The sequence below is a fragment of the Phyllostomus discolor genome, chromosome 3, assembly GCF_004126475.2.
Source record: "Phyllostomus discolor isolate MPI-MPIP mPhyDis1 chromosome 3, mPhyDis1.pri.v3, whole genome shotgun sequence".
NCBI classification, from domain to species: domain Eukaryota; kingdom Metazoa; phylum Chordata; class Mammalia; order Chiroptera; family Phyllostomidae; genus Phyllostomus; species Phyllostomus discolor.
This window is the reverse complement of record NC_040905.2, coordinates 88,252,286-88,269,505: the sequence shown is the minus strand read 5'-3', so window position 1 is coordinate 88,269,505 and position 17,220 is coordinate 88,252,286. Positions and strand designations below refer to the sequence as shown.

Below are 17,220 nucleotides of genomic sequence, written 5' to 3'. Positions count from 1 at the left end.
CTTTATTGGCTTTAGGGACAAGAACCTAAAATTTCTTCCCAGCCCTAATGGGGACTTTAGTGATGATAATAATTTTAGAAAATATGGCACTGGCTGGGTGGCTCAGTGGATTGAGCACCGGCCTGCCAACCAAAGGGTCCCAGGTTCGATTCCCAGTCAGGGCACATGCCTGGGTTGCAGGCCAGGTACCCAGTAAGGGAGGGGCGGTGAGATACAACCACACACTGATGTTTCTCTCCCTGTCTTTCCCCCTCCTCTAAAAAGAAATAAAATCTTTAAAAAAGAAAATATGTACTGAGTGCTATTATTTGCAGTATTTTTAAATACGCATTTGATTAAAAAAACAGTATAATATGCAAAGTAACATTGTTTATTGTTTAATCATTTCATGTTTAGAGCTAATATAAATGCATCAAAATCTACATTACCACACCATTTATTTGACTAACCAATTAAGATGAATCCAAGTGCAATTAAGAATGTTAAGATGTAACCACGAAGAGGTTCATTATTTTTCCCATAACCTTTAGCAAACATCTGGAATGCTGGGTAGATGTTGTCTTTACATAGAGCCTAATGAAGAAATGTAAACAATAAAATAAATGACACAGTTGGAGAACAGGCATGCAACTTTGCTTACAGTTACAACAGGTGAATCAGGAATGAAACCCATGTTTCTAATTCTTTTTGCACTTTCCCCTGTCCCACGCTGCTTCACCTACAAACTGTAAAGGAGACTCACATACTCCAAGAATCAGAAAGGGTTTACCATACCAGAAGTTTTTATCCACCTTACCCTGCCTCTATGCTGAAATCCTTTTATGAAGAAAGAATCAGAAAAGCAGGCACAGAAACAGAAGACATTTGGAAGCTTGAGAAATATGGAGATGTGACCTACTTTAAATCAAGTCCAAATGCTAGACTTAAAGCAGATAAAAATCCTAATTATAGAACTTAATCATTTTTGTTAAAATATTGAAAACTGTTTTAAGAAATATATTCTACATCTTTACTGTACTAACTGGCTACAACACATCATTAAGAACAAAGCTGCAAAATCAACATTTCATTGATTTGATTTAGTAATAAAAATATTTTCTGTTCAGTATCAGCTGTTCATTTCATGCTCATTAAAGGGAGATAAAATCTATCTCAGTCTTCATTGTACTCTGAGTACCTAACACACTATATAGCAATATCAGGCATTCAAATATTTGTAAAAATAAAACACTTAGGTCAGCCCCATGCTAATGTAAATAAGAGACTTTAATTCTCCTGATGTATGGTCCTGGATTGTAGTCCTTATCTTTGTTGAGATGACATGAAAATTTATACTAATAGAGTATGTCTAAATAAAGAAAAAGTTCATCACTACTTCTGGAAATAGAACTTAAAGGCTACACTCTGACCTTATGTAAATATATAAATGTTTACATAAATATATGTATTCATGTACATAAAATTAAATATACCAGTCTTGATTTGTGTGTATATATATTATATACATACATATATACATACATATATATATATGGGATTGACAAAAGCAAATAATTTAGAAATATTTACAATCCCAGATTAAAGTATATTACCTTAAACTCCCCTTTAATAAAGCATGTAACATTAAAATGCTTACCTGAAATATTTTGGGAGCACTCACAAGAGATGCTAATGCAGAGGAAAGAGTGGCTGAAAAGATGCCTGCAGAAATTAATGGGGCAAATCCTGACACCATACTCATTACCTTAAAAAAAAGTGGTGAAAATGAAAAAAATAAGCCTTAAAAAAGAACACAATATATCATTATTATTCTAATAAAGAAGATTAATATTACAGAAACCCTGATAATAATAAACAGTAATAATTTGTTATATACGTTACAAACTCAGAAACAGACCTACCACTAACCCTGACCTTTAAAAAATATTTTTATTTTGTAAAATTTCAAAGATGTATAATGGCAGAGAGAAGAGCATACAGAGCCACCAAGCATCCATCACCCAAATTCAGCAATGACCACCTAGGGGCCAGTCCCCACATGACTGTTCATCAAACCAAAGATATCATTTCATGCATAAATATTTCAGTACTTATGTCTAATGGGTAAGAACTTTTTAAAACTGCAATTGTAAAGCCACTGTCACAGCTTAAGCACTAAATTCCTTTTACAGCACCAAATAACCAATCAGCTTTCAAACTTCCCAAACTGTCCCTCTTTTCTTGCTTTTCAAAATATGTTTGTTCAAATCAGGATCCACAGAAGGATTATACTTTACATTTGATGTCTCTCATAAGTCTTTTTAAATCTACAGGTTTACCCTTTCCTTTACATGTTACTATTTTTATGCCATTTCTCTTATAAACCCCCCGACTCATGATTTTGATAACTGCATCTCCACTATGTTATTTAATCTGTTCTTCTCACCTCTATTTCTAATAAACTACTAGGTAGATCTTGACAGTTATTCAAACTAAAGTACAGATTTTTTGGCAGCAATATTTCAAGGTGATTTGATATACTTCTGTTGGGAAGATTGTTTCCTTTTTGGAGATTAAGATAGTTATTGGGGTTGTGGTTAGGTGTTCTTGAGGAGGTGTTTGTTTTTTAAACAGTACTTTTTAGAAATAAATGTGAAAATATTTCCAGGTAGAATAATCTATGTCTAGGATTTACTTCTGAAGTGAGAATTACAAATAAGGCAAAATTTGCCATGTACTGATAATTGGTGAATATGGAAAACTTGTATACTAGATACATTATATTGCTTTCCCTATCTCTGTACATGTTCAAACATTTCCCAATGGTGAAGTTTTTTTTTTTAATGGATAGATCATTTGGATCATGAGAAGACAAGCAGATAAATATAAACTGAGGAGTTCAGTGCAAAATAACTTGCCGTAACTCTTTAAAATGTTAGCATCCTAAAAAAACAGGCCAGTTTGGAAGTCCTCTAGATTAAAAGATTATAAAATAACAAGGTAACTAACTGCCATGCATGATCCCAGATTGGATACTAAATGTGGGGAAAATAACTATATAGGATTTCATGGGACAAGTGAGGAAATATGAATATGGAATATACATTTTAGATAAAGAGTATTTCATCAACATTAAATTACTTGCGTGGGATAATTGTATTTGTGCTTATACAGGATGTGTAAAATATTTCAAACTGACTGTCATGTTGCAATGTCTAAAATTTTTTCTTGTATATTCATGATGGGTGATTTAAGAGCACACCTGCCCACCCCGCAGTGAGTGTTCAGCAGTTTTTGACCAAAACGAGCATGAGCCCTGTGCCCCACCCTCCTTGTTCACCCAATCTCACTCCAGTGACAGTTTGTGTTGTTTCTCTGGATGAAAAAAGTCCTCAAAAGGAAACATTTTGCCCATGTGGAAGAGATGAGACAAAGAACAGCAGAAGCACTAAAAGGCATCAAAACTGATCAGTTCAAAAACTCTTTTGAGCAGTCGTAAAAAGTCTTGATAGGTATATTGCATCAAATGACTTTGAAGGTGACTAAAGTTTAAACATCTAAGAATAAATACACAATTTTTAATAAATTGTGGGGGTTTTTAGTTCCTCATATAAGGTGGAGCAAGATAAAAATGGGTGGACTTTATTTCTGTTGTGTATGCTTATTGATAGATGACAAGAGAATTCCATGCCTGTTTTCAATGACCTCAAAGCTAAGTAAGTGGAAAGACAGGAGATAAATGAAGAAAAAAGTGGACAACAGAAAATGCAATACACTGATGGATTAAGGCAAAATTCACACCAGTGGCATTACTTAAAATCATAATCTTTCACCTTTTATGTTTTGAAGAAAAAATTACATTTTCTCTTCTTCCATAATTCAAATTGAGGTAAATAATGTTCCCTGTTTAGCACCTGAAAATACTATTTGCCAACTTCCCTGTTTTCTAGTTACATATTTACACAATAACTTCTGCATTTCCTACCATTTTATGATAAAATTTGAGTAGCAACAATAATGATAACATCAATACTGGTAACATCAGTATTGCCCACAATGTATAATGGAAACAAAGCAGAAAAGGAAAAGATGGCTTTGTCAGAAAAGAAAAGAAAAGAAAAGAAAAGAAAAGAAAAGAAAAGAAAAGGGAAGGGAAGGGAAGGGAAGGGAAGGGAAGGGAAGGGAAGGGAAGGGAAGGGAAGGGAAGGGAAGGGAAGGGAAGGGAAGGGAAGGGAAGGGAAGAAAGAGAAGAGAAGAGAAGAAGAAAAGAAGAGAAAAAGAAAAGGAAAAAAAGATAAAAGATAAAAGTCTAATAAAAGTTAAAAACATGGCAAATAAAATGAATGGTGAAATTTTGTGTGTCAGGTTTGTATGTGTTGATGATTTAGAGTTCAACAAAATCTTCAGAGCACACCGATTTGGACATATAAAAAAGAAGCAGCAGTTGCATTCTAAGCAGAGTAAAGCACCAAATAAAGGAAGAGGGTAGAGTCCGCGCATATGCATGCAGACACACACACCGGGACTGGAGTCCTGTCCCAACAGAAGGCAGTGGCATAGAAGTATGAGTATGAAGCGCTTGGCCTGAGAGCACAGAAGCTCACATTTTATTTATTAAACAAGGGTGAGTCAAAGTTTAAGAGAACATGTACGATAAGAAACATAATATATATATAAAAACTTAAAATTTAAGACAAATAAGGTGGACCAACTCACTTTTCTCCTGAAGTACTAAAAGTCAAATACATGTAAAATGGCATTACAAAGTGTGGCTCTGTATATATTTCATGATGGAGACTTCAACTTACATGCCCCTCAGTTATGTGTGCCACCTTCATTCTTCATTTTCAAATGACTAGCAACTTACATTTTCATAGGACTTTTTTACATGTATCACTTTACAAAGCATTTTTAAAAAATTTACTTAAATTAGAAAAGCAGCTTTATGTACACAACTCCTCTTTGCTTGAATGAGTCCATACTAGAGTTGATAAAAACAACACACTTTTCTACTTTAACGCAGCAACACAGAAATTTGATTGGCATTTCAGTCACTGGGCAGAGACCAACATTTGTGCCTTTCATACACAATATCAATGTCAGAATTGGCCTGAATCGTTAGCTGAACATGAATAGTTTCTTTCATTCCTACGATTTTGCCTAGTCTTGTGACTAGCAAAAACAAACTTCTGTTACATAATTGGGTTCAAAATTTAAAACCACTGAAAGTATAGTCAATTGCTTGAAGCTATACAATAGAAAATAAAAATAATGTCATTAAAAATTTAAGTTCCAAAATTTTGTTATAAAATTTATATACTCTACATAAAATTTATACTGTTCTGAAATATATTAAATCCTCAACCGTTCTGCTTATTGTGTTTACATAATACTGAGAAAACACTAGAAAGGAAAATTTTTAATTTATTTTTTACTTAGAATTAGAACAATTCTAAGATACAAATAAATTTTCAATTATAAAAATTTACCACAGAATATTTTGTTTCAGTCTCCTGAATCTACTACATCTTTGTGAGTTTCTTTCTAGCATTCTAAGACTTAAGCAACTCTCAAAATTATCCTCTAAATTTTAATAATTCCTTCTCCCTTTATATAATCTGTTCTCAGTTTCTCTAAAAAACCTATAAATTTTTATAAAGATTTCATTTCACTTTCAGTATCTTAATAAAGGTAATAATAAAAAAGTAGGACTGATATTCTCCAAATACTTGCAATTACTAACCTTTATATAGTTCATATAGTTTAAAAGTCCAGAAACATTTAAGCATCCATTAAGAATTTAATTCTATTGTTAAGTAGTGGTTTATCACAGCATGACTATATGGGCCATATCTAATTAAATAACACTATTGATACTGACCAATACTTTTAAAGAGGTATTAAACAATTGAGACACCTCTATTTAGAAAACAACTCATTTCAACTAGAATATATTTAAATTGCTCAAAATAAAAATTATATACTTAGGAATATATCTAACAAAATATGTTACTTGTGTGACTTACTCTTATTCTGAAAATTACACAATGCTAATGAAAGAAATCAAAGCAGATCTAAGTAAATGGAGAACCATACTGTGTTCATGGACTGGAACACTCAAAACAGTAAACATATAAATTCTCAAACTGACATACAAGATTTGTTGTTGACAGGATAAAAACAAGGTTATCCTAAAATTTATATGGAAAACCAAAGAAACTAAAATAGCTAAAACAATTTTGAAAAAGGATAAAATGGAAAAAAAATTGATCAACCTGACTTTAAGGCTTATTATATAACTACAGTAACCAAGATGTATAGTATTGGTAGAGGTATAGACTCACAGATCAATGAAATAGACAGAGAATCCAGAAACAGACCCAACAAATATGACCATGTGTGAGATGCTCCCAACGCATCCTTCCTGTCTAAAACTGTACTACATATATTACACTCTCAGTGTTACCCTTGCAGGTCCTTTTGCTCTTTAATGGCTTCAGATTTTACTCTTTCACATTTTTCTGTTTGTCCAATTAGTTACCTACAGTCTTTTAAAAAATATATCTAGGCATACTGTAAGAAGAGCCCTAACTTAACCTTCTAAGTTAGTCTGACCTCTAGATTTTTAATGACATTATTTTTATTGTCATTATTATTCTATCCTAGACAGTAGAATGTGTATATAACATAAATTTAATGCTCACCTGAAAGTTGTTCATTAGGCCATAGGAACAGGGACTGCTTTCACAATAAGAAAAGTCAAAGTTTAATTTGCAGGCTGCAGAAGTACAGTTTGTTAGCTCTGTTACAATAGTGTCATTAATGTTCCCGGTGGCATCCCGTACAACACAAGAGCCTGAAGCACAAGTGACAATAAGAACAAATAATATAGCTAGCTTTTATATTCATTTCAAATTTATATATATATACCCATAAAGAAATTCTGATACTGACTATATATATATATACCTGCTTATAATAGCTCACACTGCACTGACAGTTAAGATAGCTTTACATGAAACAGAATTTGGAAAGCACCATTTTCCTCAGTATTTAAGTTGTGAAATGGAACCTTATAAAGAGTAGTTATGTACACCTATACAGTTAAAAACCTTGGAAATGGTTGTCTATAAATGGTATATTAGGAAAACTATCTCCTGGCCTATTTGGTTAAGACGTCCTTAAGCAAATATAAAAACCTTGTGTTGGAAGAGTTCCAAATGGCAGAAATATTTTCCTGTATTCCAAGTATTTTATATTTGAAACCTGAAAAAGATCAGACTTCAAGTAATATTTTCTGTACTGGAAAATAAGTTGAACACTGATGAATTATAATTCTATTTAAACCTTTGTTTCTAGTAAGTCTACCCTGGTATTAAAAAAATATATGGTATCTGAGAAATTTCTTAAAAATATCCTATGGGGCAAAGTGAATGGATATATATGAACCAAGGTCAACCATGTACTGATAATTCTTGAAAACTTTTTTGAAGCTGGGTGACAGTTGTTATAGTAGGCTCATTAGAAAATGCTCTCCATTTTTGTGCAAAATTGAAAACTCCCATAATAAACATTTACAAAGTTTTCTTGAAGAAAGTACTTTTACTCCTGAAATAAGTAAAAGTACTTATTTTACTTATCATGAGGTAATATAAGCATTACAGAAAAAAAATTCACAATAAAGAAAAAATTAAGTTTGAAAGGCAGACTATTTTAATGACTGGACAGACTACACATAGTTCTTTATTCTTAAATTTCTTCATCTAACTTTCAGAAAATGTTTGCAAAACCATGTTTCCTTAAAGGTACTTCTGAAACCACTGGGGAGCGGAGGGGAGAACTGAGCCTTCTCTATCTCTAATGTAGTTACACTTCTATGTGTTTCACATTCCAAAATACATTTTGTGGGAAAAAAGGCCCCATCGCTTTGAGCTAGTTATACTGGTGCAGAGAGTCTTTCCTGGTACACCCACTGAATTACCAGGAGAAAGGGTTACTCCAGTTCTCCAAGGGCTAGTGTAGATAGAAAAAAAGGGATATGAAGGCCAGTACTGTTACAGGATCAGATAAAAACAGAAAACATTTATCTGTTATAGCAAATTACTTTCCAATTTGAAATATATTCAGTTATATCATTCTTTAAAGTGAAACTAATTCTCTTTAGCTATGAAACTAAATTTTCTGTATCTTATATATGAAATATACAAGAACACTAGGTAGGAACGTTTAAAGGAAAAAAAATTTTGTATTTTGGTAAGATTATAAATAGCTTATAGTGCATTTGTTTTTTAAAAATGAAATTTATGTAAGAATTATAAGGCTAAATAATATCCAATTCCTTTTTAAAATTTGAATTTAGCCCACCACACTAATACTGAATATTAGGATTTCTAACTCTTGTTTAGTGATTTTTAAAAATTACATTTACACAAATTAGCAGCAGAGTTTGTAAAAAGAATTCTGTCATTACTTCCCCAAAATGACTGACTATATGGCAACAATAAAATTTCTTACAGAAATACTACAGAAACCTTATATTCTATAGTGTTTGAATTTGGAGTTTGTGATTCTTTAAATTGGTATTAAAATAAGATTGACTCTTACAGTATGCTTAAAACATTTTTAAGTATAAAATTTGAACTTTATAGAGTTTATGCATTAAAAACAATGCTTACATTTCAAGAATATGTTTCTGTACTTGAACAATGATTAAAAAAAAAGAATATATGTTTCCTGGGTAAAGTATATAGTTTCATGAAAATTGATGAATTTGAGACAATTCATCTAATCACTGTATGCAAATTATATGTAAATTAAGTTAGTAATTTTTTTCTGGATTAGAATGTTTCAATTAAAGAAACTACTCTTATAAATAGCCTATAAAGAATTTATTTGAAAAACAAACAAAAAACTAAAATCTACTTTGCCATGAAAACAATTTTTTAAAGCAAGCATCAGTTATCCTTGGTAGTGAAATCTCTAAACTTCAATTTCATCATCTATAAGACACTGATTTTACAGACTGGATGACCACTGTCCTTTCAAGTTTCTAAACTGCTATGTGTCCATAAATGTAATAAAATGGTAAACACCATTTTGTTCAAATTATTAAGACTTTAGTGTTTTCATTCAATGTAGTATATCCCATTTATCAAAAGCAGCTTTTATGATAAAAAAATGCTAGGTACTCCTTAATAGTCTTGAAACAATCTTCATATAATGAGATTAGAAGAAAGTACTAAATCACCACCATATATAAAAATATTCAAGAATTTTTAAAGAAAAGAGTTAAATGCATTTAGTTTTACATATAAATAACATTTTCTATAAATATATCTGAAATTTTAAGAGTTTGCAGATCTTACATAATTTTCTAATTTATTATAATTAACAAAATCCTGGAGGAGGTGCAGTAGATCATTTGGTGACTACAGAAGATCGCTACTAGTTTATTTGAAACTGTTTTTTAATTAAAATATGCCACATCATGTCTTTTTTCCTGAAATATTTCTAAATTTAAAAATGTCATGAAATAACTATTTATACTATGTACATCACGAAATTTCTGAAACATATAAAGAAATGTAAGGTTATTTACCTACAGATACTGCAATTCCTACATAAACCAACGTAGTAATTAAAATGGCTAAGAGTGTTCCTTTGGGTATGGCTGACTGAGGATCCTAGAAGACAAGAAGATTTTTTTAAGTATACCTTTAAAAATAATTACGTGTATACCATTTAACATATGATCAATATAGTGCTAATGTATAATCAATACGGTACTTACTGCAAGATCACCTGAGATATTTGCTCCAGCCAGAATACCAGTTGCAGCAGGAAAAAAGATGGCAAAGACAGAGAAAAAAGTCTCTTCCTCTCGAAAATCTGGCCCAAAGTTTTCAGTAAATATTTCAGCTGTAGAGAACAAAATATTTTTGGCAATTAACAGATAGCAAATCAGACCATAATAATTTAGATCAAGAGTAAGTGGTATGTATGATCCCTGATATTTCTTCAGTTCTAATAACTGATAAACTCTTTAATATTTACTAATTCACAAACTGGTATTCCTCTTCTCTTATATGAGGAAACAGTTTACAATCAAAATGATGATTTGACCTGGGATATCCCCTACTAGTTTGTTTACCTTAATAATCCAGTTTCAGTCACCCCTAACTTGACCGTTACCACTAGTCCAAAGGTGAATCAAAGGGTGGATAACCCCCTCAACCTCAGAAGTCAAAGAAATAAGAGGTAGGAAAACAAAAGGGACATCATACTAATCTGGACCCATTTTTTACCCAACCTAAATACTGTCTGTGCAGCTTTCTCTATTTCCTAGTGGTGTCTTGTTTGATTTTTGAGGCTATTTTGGGGGCTTCCAGATAATTTTAGTTAAAGTAAATTAGGAAAGGTCCTTTCCATTTCAACAATGAAAAAGTTTCAACTACTCCTACTATTCCTATCTATTCTGATAGTGCTGACACTAAAACAACCAATTAACTGTCATGTATTCATCCATCCATTCAATATTTAAGTAGCTGAAATGTGCCAGGTCCTGTACTGAAGCCATCTAGTATGTCAAGAGATACAATAGCAAGAAGCGAGGCAATGTTCCTACCTTTATGGACCCTAAGAGTAGCAATGGGGAGCTACACAGAAAGTAAAGACACAGGTCATTACGAACAGCCGTAAATATACTGATAGAAACAGGGTATTGTGATTAAAAATGACAGAATCTAATTCATTGGGGTTACAGAAGGCTAAAGAACTGTAATTAAGGAGACAATACTTACAAAGAGACTTTACTAAGCAAGAATCAGCCAGGTGACAATTACAGGAAAGATTACACCAGGAATAAGAAATGACATTTATAAAAGTCCCAGAGGTAGGACAAAGGCTTAGCTCTTTCAAGGAATTAAAATAATGTAAAGCTCTTATACAGTAAGGAGAAGAATAAAACCAGATTGGTGAGATCAGCAGGGGTTAAACAATGCAAAATTTTAAAGCTGTTTAGATTTTATCCTAAATATAATGAAAAGCCAGTGTGGGCTTAGAAACATGCAAACGACATGATGTGATTAAGGTTTATGTGGATGCTGTGTGGACAGTGGACTGAAGGCATCAACATCTGCAGCAAGAAGACCAATTGGGTGGTTACTCCAGTGATTCAATCTATGAGGGGAGAATCACATACTGATTGGAGAAAGATTAGAAAGGAAAGGGGCGAGTAGGAAACATTGAGACCCTGGCTTCTTCCATGTACTCAAATGGAAATTCTGAGGAGGATTAGGTAGGAGAGACATCGAATAAGCAGTTATGGTTAAGCCTGGAGTTTAAAAAAGAAATCCAGGAATAGAAACATGTCAGTCTCTTACAACATTTGGAGCCACTGAGAAACACATCATCAAAGGACAGAATATAGTTAGAAGTCCCAGTCCCAGACTTGTGCAACTCTGACATTTAGAGGAGAGGAAGAAGAGGAGGGGTAACAGGAGTGACAGACAGTGACCAGTGTGACATAAAACAAGAAAAGTATTTCAAGGAGAATGGGACAACTGAGCATAATGTTGCTGAGAAGCAGAGGACTAAAATACTACACACTGGATCTAGCACCGTGTGAAAGTCAGCTTGACAAACAGAAAGCAGAGAAAGATTTAAAGTAAGGAAATAAAATCATCTGGTAAAAGTATGATGAGAACAGTATCCTACTGTTCCCAAGTATCTTACCACAGATTACAGATTACTTAATTACGAAGAAGAAAACGGCAACCTCACAATAAAGAAACCTCTGAAGTACCACTCTCTTCGATGTTAAAACCATCACTGATGAGGAAAAATGACCTCATGTGAGTGTCCTAGTGGAATAAACTAAGGAAAACATATTGTTCAGGTAGTGTTCCTGGAAAACACAAATAACCTGAGTCCATACAAACAAATCAGATGAACACAACTGGATAAAGTTCTCCAAAACAAATGGCCTGTACTCTTGAGAAATGTCAACATGAAAAACAAAAAGGCTAAGGAGCTATTCCAGATTCAAGGAGACTGAAGATTATATACAGAACCATTTAAAAAAAGAATGAAGAGACATGACAACTGAATGCAACACATGATCATGAACTGGATCCTGGAACAGGAAGAAAAAGTTGCTATAAAGATTTTTATAGAAACAATCGGAAAAGTTTATATATGGACCATATATTAGATATTAGCCTTGTGCCAAAGTTAAACTTCCCAAATTGTCCTTTTCCTTATAGATATGTGTTTACATACAATGTTTAGAGGTAAAGCCATGATTTCTAAAACTTCTCTCAAAAGGTTTAGCAATCATAGTATTAATGATTAGATATCTATGAAGTGATAAAACATATGTGGCAAAAAGATGGAATATAAATGCATTCTCCATTGGTGAATCTAGGTGAAGGGTGTAAGGGATTTTTTTTTGTATCAATTTTTCAAGTGCTCTGTAAGTTTGAAATTATTCTGAAATAACGAGTAAGTGAGAGGTACAGATTTGAGAAATTTGTCTATGAAAGGGAACTGAAAAATGAAGTAGTAACTTGGCTGAGAATAAAAGACAGGAGACAGCACTTTCAAGTATGGGAGTTATTAGAGCCAGTTCGTAAGCTTATATGGAGGTGAGAGTTTTGATACATGGAAGCAAATCAATTACAAAAGGATAAATGCCTTTGAGAAAGTAAAAGAAATAGGATCCAGAATACAGTAGAGGGACTGGTCTTTAGTGAAAGAGAGGCACTTCTTATATCAAAAAGGAAAAAATGAATTCCCCTATTAGGCAGTAATTTGAACGGACAAGTTTAACAACATAACCGGTTTACTCCTCACACTGCCTTAGTTATATAATGAGAGGAGAACCAAGCAGCATTAACCACCAAAAAAGAAAGTCACATTCCAAAGTATATTTAGATTTATTTACATCTGACTGAAATAGGCCCAGATGTGCAATATAAATTATTACTATTCTAGCTAATTATGTCATACTTTTATGAGCTGCCAAGTTGGAAGAGGAGGGGAGAAGATACAGATAGATCCTTCAGGAAATAACAGCAAGTAAATTTCACCAGTAGTGACAATTAGATGTAGAATGAAAAGGGTTACAGAAGATAAAACTGTCGAAAATTATCACACAATTAATAATGCAAACTGTAGAAGAACTTTAACTGCAATTACACAGAAACTAATATTTCTAGTTACTTTCTGTCTCAGAAATACAACTAAAAGAACGAAAAAGTCATGTCAGAACAAAAGTTACCTTTCACTTACAAATTCCCAAAATTAGTAGAGAATTAAAGCACCTGTTTTCAGTAACACTGATTTTTTATATTCTATTACCTTTTGTTGCTAATAATGAAATGGCAAGATAAATAAAAGTGATTTTTTACTCCAATTGTAACATACATAAAGGATACAAAACTAAACTGAATTGCCAATCAGTCACTACATCAAACTCAATTACATCACAAAATATCTAAAATATACTAATAGAATGGTATTTACTAATAGAATGGTATCATATGAACCTTTAAAAATACTCTTTTTCACTTACTTTTATAACCAAAGAAACCTTTGGGCTTCTTGCTCTCCAATGGGATAAATGTTCCTATGATGAAATCAGCAATAGCAAGTAGCAGAATCACCAAAAGAACAATCTGAGCCTGGAATTTTAAACATTAAAAATCAAAATCAAATCTCTTATGTTGTACATTGATTCAGTTCCACTATAATATAACTTCCATGGGGGAAAGGACTTCTGTCTTGTTTCCTCAGTGCCCTAAACAATGCGAAGCACCAAGTAGGTGTTCCGTAAACTTTTATTAAATGAACAGTCTTTAAAGTACTATCCTAGAATGTTCAATACAATGGGGGGAAAATGAATAGCCAAATTAGGATGATGTCATATATATTTGCAATGCATTAATGATGTGCATGCCTTCCCCCAAATCATAAAGCACTATATGTGAATTACATAACACTGTAAACTTTCCATTCTATGTATCATTCTTTCCTGTCCCCTCCACCTGACAGTACAATCTTGAGACATGGACAACATATTTGCTACAAACCCAGTTTCAGACCAACTCCAAACCTCATGATGATTCAGTGACAGCTATATGAAAAGAAGGGAAAGTACAAAAAGAAGAGAACACCCAGGAGGGGAATTCAACTAGCAATGGGACTGGAAGACAGGAACAATCTATGAGAACTACCATTTCTTCTCCTTCACTTTTTTGTTTTGTTTGTTTTATCAGGATATAACTGTCATATAACAATATACCATATTTTGCCGTGAATGTGTACTTTTTGCCCAAATTTTTGAGGGAAAAATAAGGATGTACATTTATACATGGATAGTACTAATTCTGTATCTATATAAATGTTTTTAATTCTTTTATTTATGCTTATGCATTAAAAGTGTAACTAGAAAGCAATGATATCTGTATGCAAAGTAATGCCCTGGAATGCAGCAATTGGTTTTGTTTCTAAATATAAATAAATAAATTGAATTAAAAATGAAAATGAAAGATTTTTTCCTGAAAGTTTGGGCAAAAAATGTGGGTGCATATTATACATGGGAGCATATTACACATGGGAGCATATTACACATGGCAAAATATGATATTAGTCTAAGGTGTACAACATAATTTCATATTCATATATATTGTGAAATGATCACAAGAAGTCTAGTTAACATATGTTACTATACAGTTACAATTCTTTTTCTGTGATGAGAACTTTTAAGATATATTCTTTGAACAACTTCAAATATACAGTGCAGTGTTATTAACTACTGTCACCATGACTGAACATTACCTCCCATGACTTATTTTGTAAATGCAAATCTATACCTTTTAACCCCCTTTCACCCATTTTGCCACCCCTTCTTCTCCTCCTCCACTCTCAGCCTCCCAATAAAATTGAACAGATACTCATGAAAAACTGTGAAATCTGTGGAAATAAGGACCACTTATATGTGGTAATGCCCCAGGTAGTATTGAAATTTTTTTAGTAAAGTCAATTTGTTAAATATATAAGTAAATGGTTTATAATTTTGTACTAATGACTTACCTACCATGAAAAAATTATTCTTTTGGATTGTCCTAATTTTTGATCTGGTAAATATTATCATACCTCATCTATAACACAAATATGTGATTTTTATAAAATCTATAAAGTAAACACTAAAAAATCTGAAGCAACTAAGATGCTCAGCAGCACCTTTGTGAACATGCATTACTCAGGAAACAAAAGCTGTACTGAGGGATATTCTCTCAAAGATACAGAAATATACAGCAATGGGCAAAGTTATATATACAGTTGTTCATGTGGAAAAGACATGCAGGTTATGATTACTCCAGTAGCAATAGCACAATGCACTTATGTACAATCTCATAAGAGCTCAAAAAGCCAGCTTTCATTAATGATAATACAAGAATAAATTCTGTGTTTCGTGCAAACCTACTTTTGCCCACCCCTGTATTTGGGTGCTCTGCCTACATATTAATATATGAATTCAGCAATTTTTTTTTACAGAAGCAATGGTACTGGCTTGGATAGTCACGATTTCTGAGATTTCAGTAACAAGGTACAAGATTAGCTTCTCTAATCCTTAATGGCACTAAATTGAATTTTATTGCCCCCATGTTAATTTTTGAAATTGAACTTGTAAGTAAATTACAAAGCCAACAGTTTAATTAGGGCTACCTAATATACTGACCTGAGCATTTCTATATAATATAAATCATAGAAAGGGCTGGAGGAGAGGTAGGAAGTCAAAAATGTAAAAAGTACTTGTTTAACTGGATCCTAGACTTATGGCTACCTCCAAATTTTCCCCATCTTGTCAGTTAGAAAGTAACCTTATACATAAATCTCTCTGAAAATGACCACTTAGGAACTTTGAAAATCTAAAAATGTTACACTTTATAGCATTCCTAAAAACAAAAGCTGTAAAAGTCCATACATTAAATATTTCCAGATATTCCAGTGATATCATTACTTACTTTTGCCTCCCACTCCATTCCAGCTACCGAGATACCTAACAGGATCACCACGGTAATGGCTCCAATAATCCTGATGTCATTGATGTCATCAATCATAAAAAGGGAATGCTCCTAGTAAAAGGAAATTATAAATATAAGATCAAGATTAGTTATTTTAGGTAAACTCTTTAATTCTTTTGAAACATTTTAGAGCTATCACAATGCCTTACATGTAGAAGTTGAATAAATGCCTATTTAATAAATGAATAGGATAACCTATGTAAAGCATCTGATGACATCAAAATATCAAATTAATGCTACATTTAATCAGATGCAGTAAGTCAAAAACGGAATTCCTAACAGTAAATAAAAATCATAATATGACTAAATTGTACAACACTAAGGATTTTCTTAAGTTACATAGCAGAAATATTTTGCATTCATTGTGATTAGTGAACTCGTGCTTAAAATGGCCTTTTAGTCTGCATAAAGGTAAGAGATGAATACACTTCCATGCAGTTGTCCAAATACATTGTTCCCATTCTATGCGCAAAAAAGTACTTGTGGTTTAGTATCGATGAAATTAAAACATATACTACAATAAAAAATCTGCAAAAAAACCCCCCATAAACTAAACAATAAAAGAACAAGAACTTGATCTTATTGCTTGTTTACTTACAGCCCTCCTTTCCTTCATCCTTTTGGTCTCCACTGATGAGGGCAATGCCAATCTAAGTGTCAGTTGTTTTCAGATTTTACATCTCCTAACATACCACATACTACTGCAGAAGAAGCGTTTCAGCAAACTAACATGAAATGTCAGTTGAGGTTTCTCTCATTTAATAATACTGAATCCTACTCTTCTTCTACTGCTTTGTAACTATACACATCCAATGATTCTTTTCAAACAAGTTCTCTTCTAAACTTCAGAACAGTATTATCAACTACTTTCTGGCCAGCTCTACTTAGATACCCTGTTGGTTCCTCAAATTAGACATCTAAAACCAAACTGTCCTGTGTTCTCTCTCTCAAATGAAGGCTACTGCCTTCCATCTAAATCCCCATCTCAGAAATCTGTGTATAAATCTGAAGTCCTTCTAATTTCTCCCTCCCATTACCATCAACCCACTTATTCAACATTTTTAAAATCTGTCCAATTCACCCATATCTCTCCAGCCCCTCATCATTTTCTTAATATACACTACATCCCTCCTAGCATAGCTACAACCACCTT

General features: G+C 32.7%; 1 protein-coding gene across 2 annotated transcripts in view; it reads right to left on the bottom strand.

The window, feature by feature from the left end:
* The window catches only part of SLC12A2 (solute carrier family 12 member 2), a 90,365-nt gene that overhangs the window by 32,280 nt on the left and 40,865 nt on the right, over window positions 1–17,220 (bottom strand). For both annotated transcript variants that reach the window (XM_028531312.2, XM_028531320.2), the window contains exons 6-12: window positions 16,008–16,118; window positions 13,553–13,661; window positions 9,770–9,897; window positions 9,578–9,662; window positions 6,684–6,835; window positions 1,637–1,744; window positions 450–573 (exon numbers count right to left, since the gene is read on the bottom strand). In XM_028531312.2, the coding sequence (XP_028387113.1) occupies window positions 450–573; window positions 1,637–1,744; window positions 6,684–6,835; window positions 9,578–9,662; window positions 9,770–9,897; window positions 13,553–13,661; window positions 16,008–16,118 (817 nt within the window). The remainder of the gene's footprint in view (window positions 1–449; window positions 574–1,636; window positions 1,745–6,683; window positions 6,836–9,577; window positions 9,663–9,769; window positions 9,898–13,552; window positions 13,662–16,007; window positions 16,119–17,220) is intronic.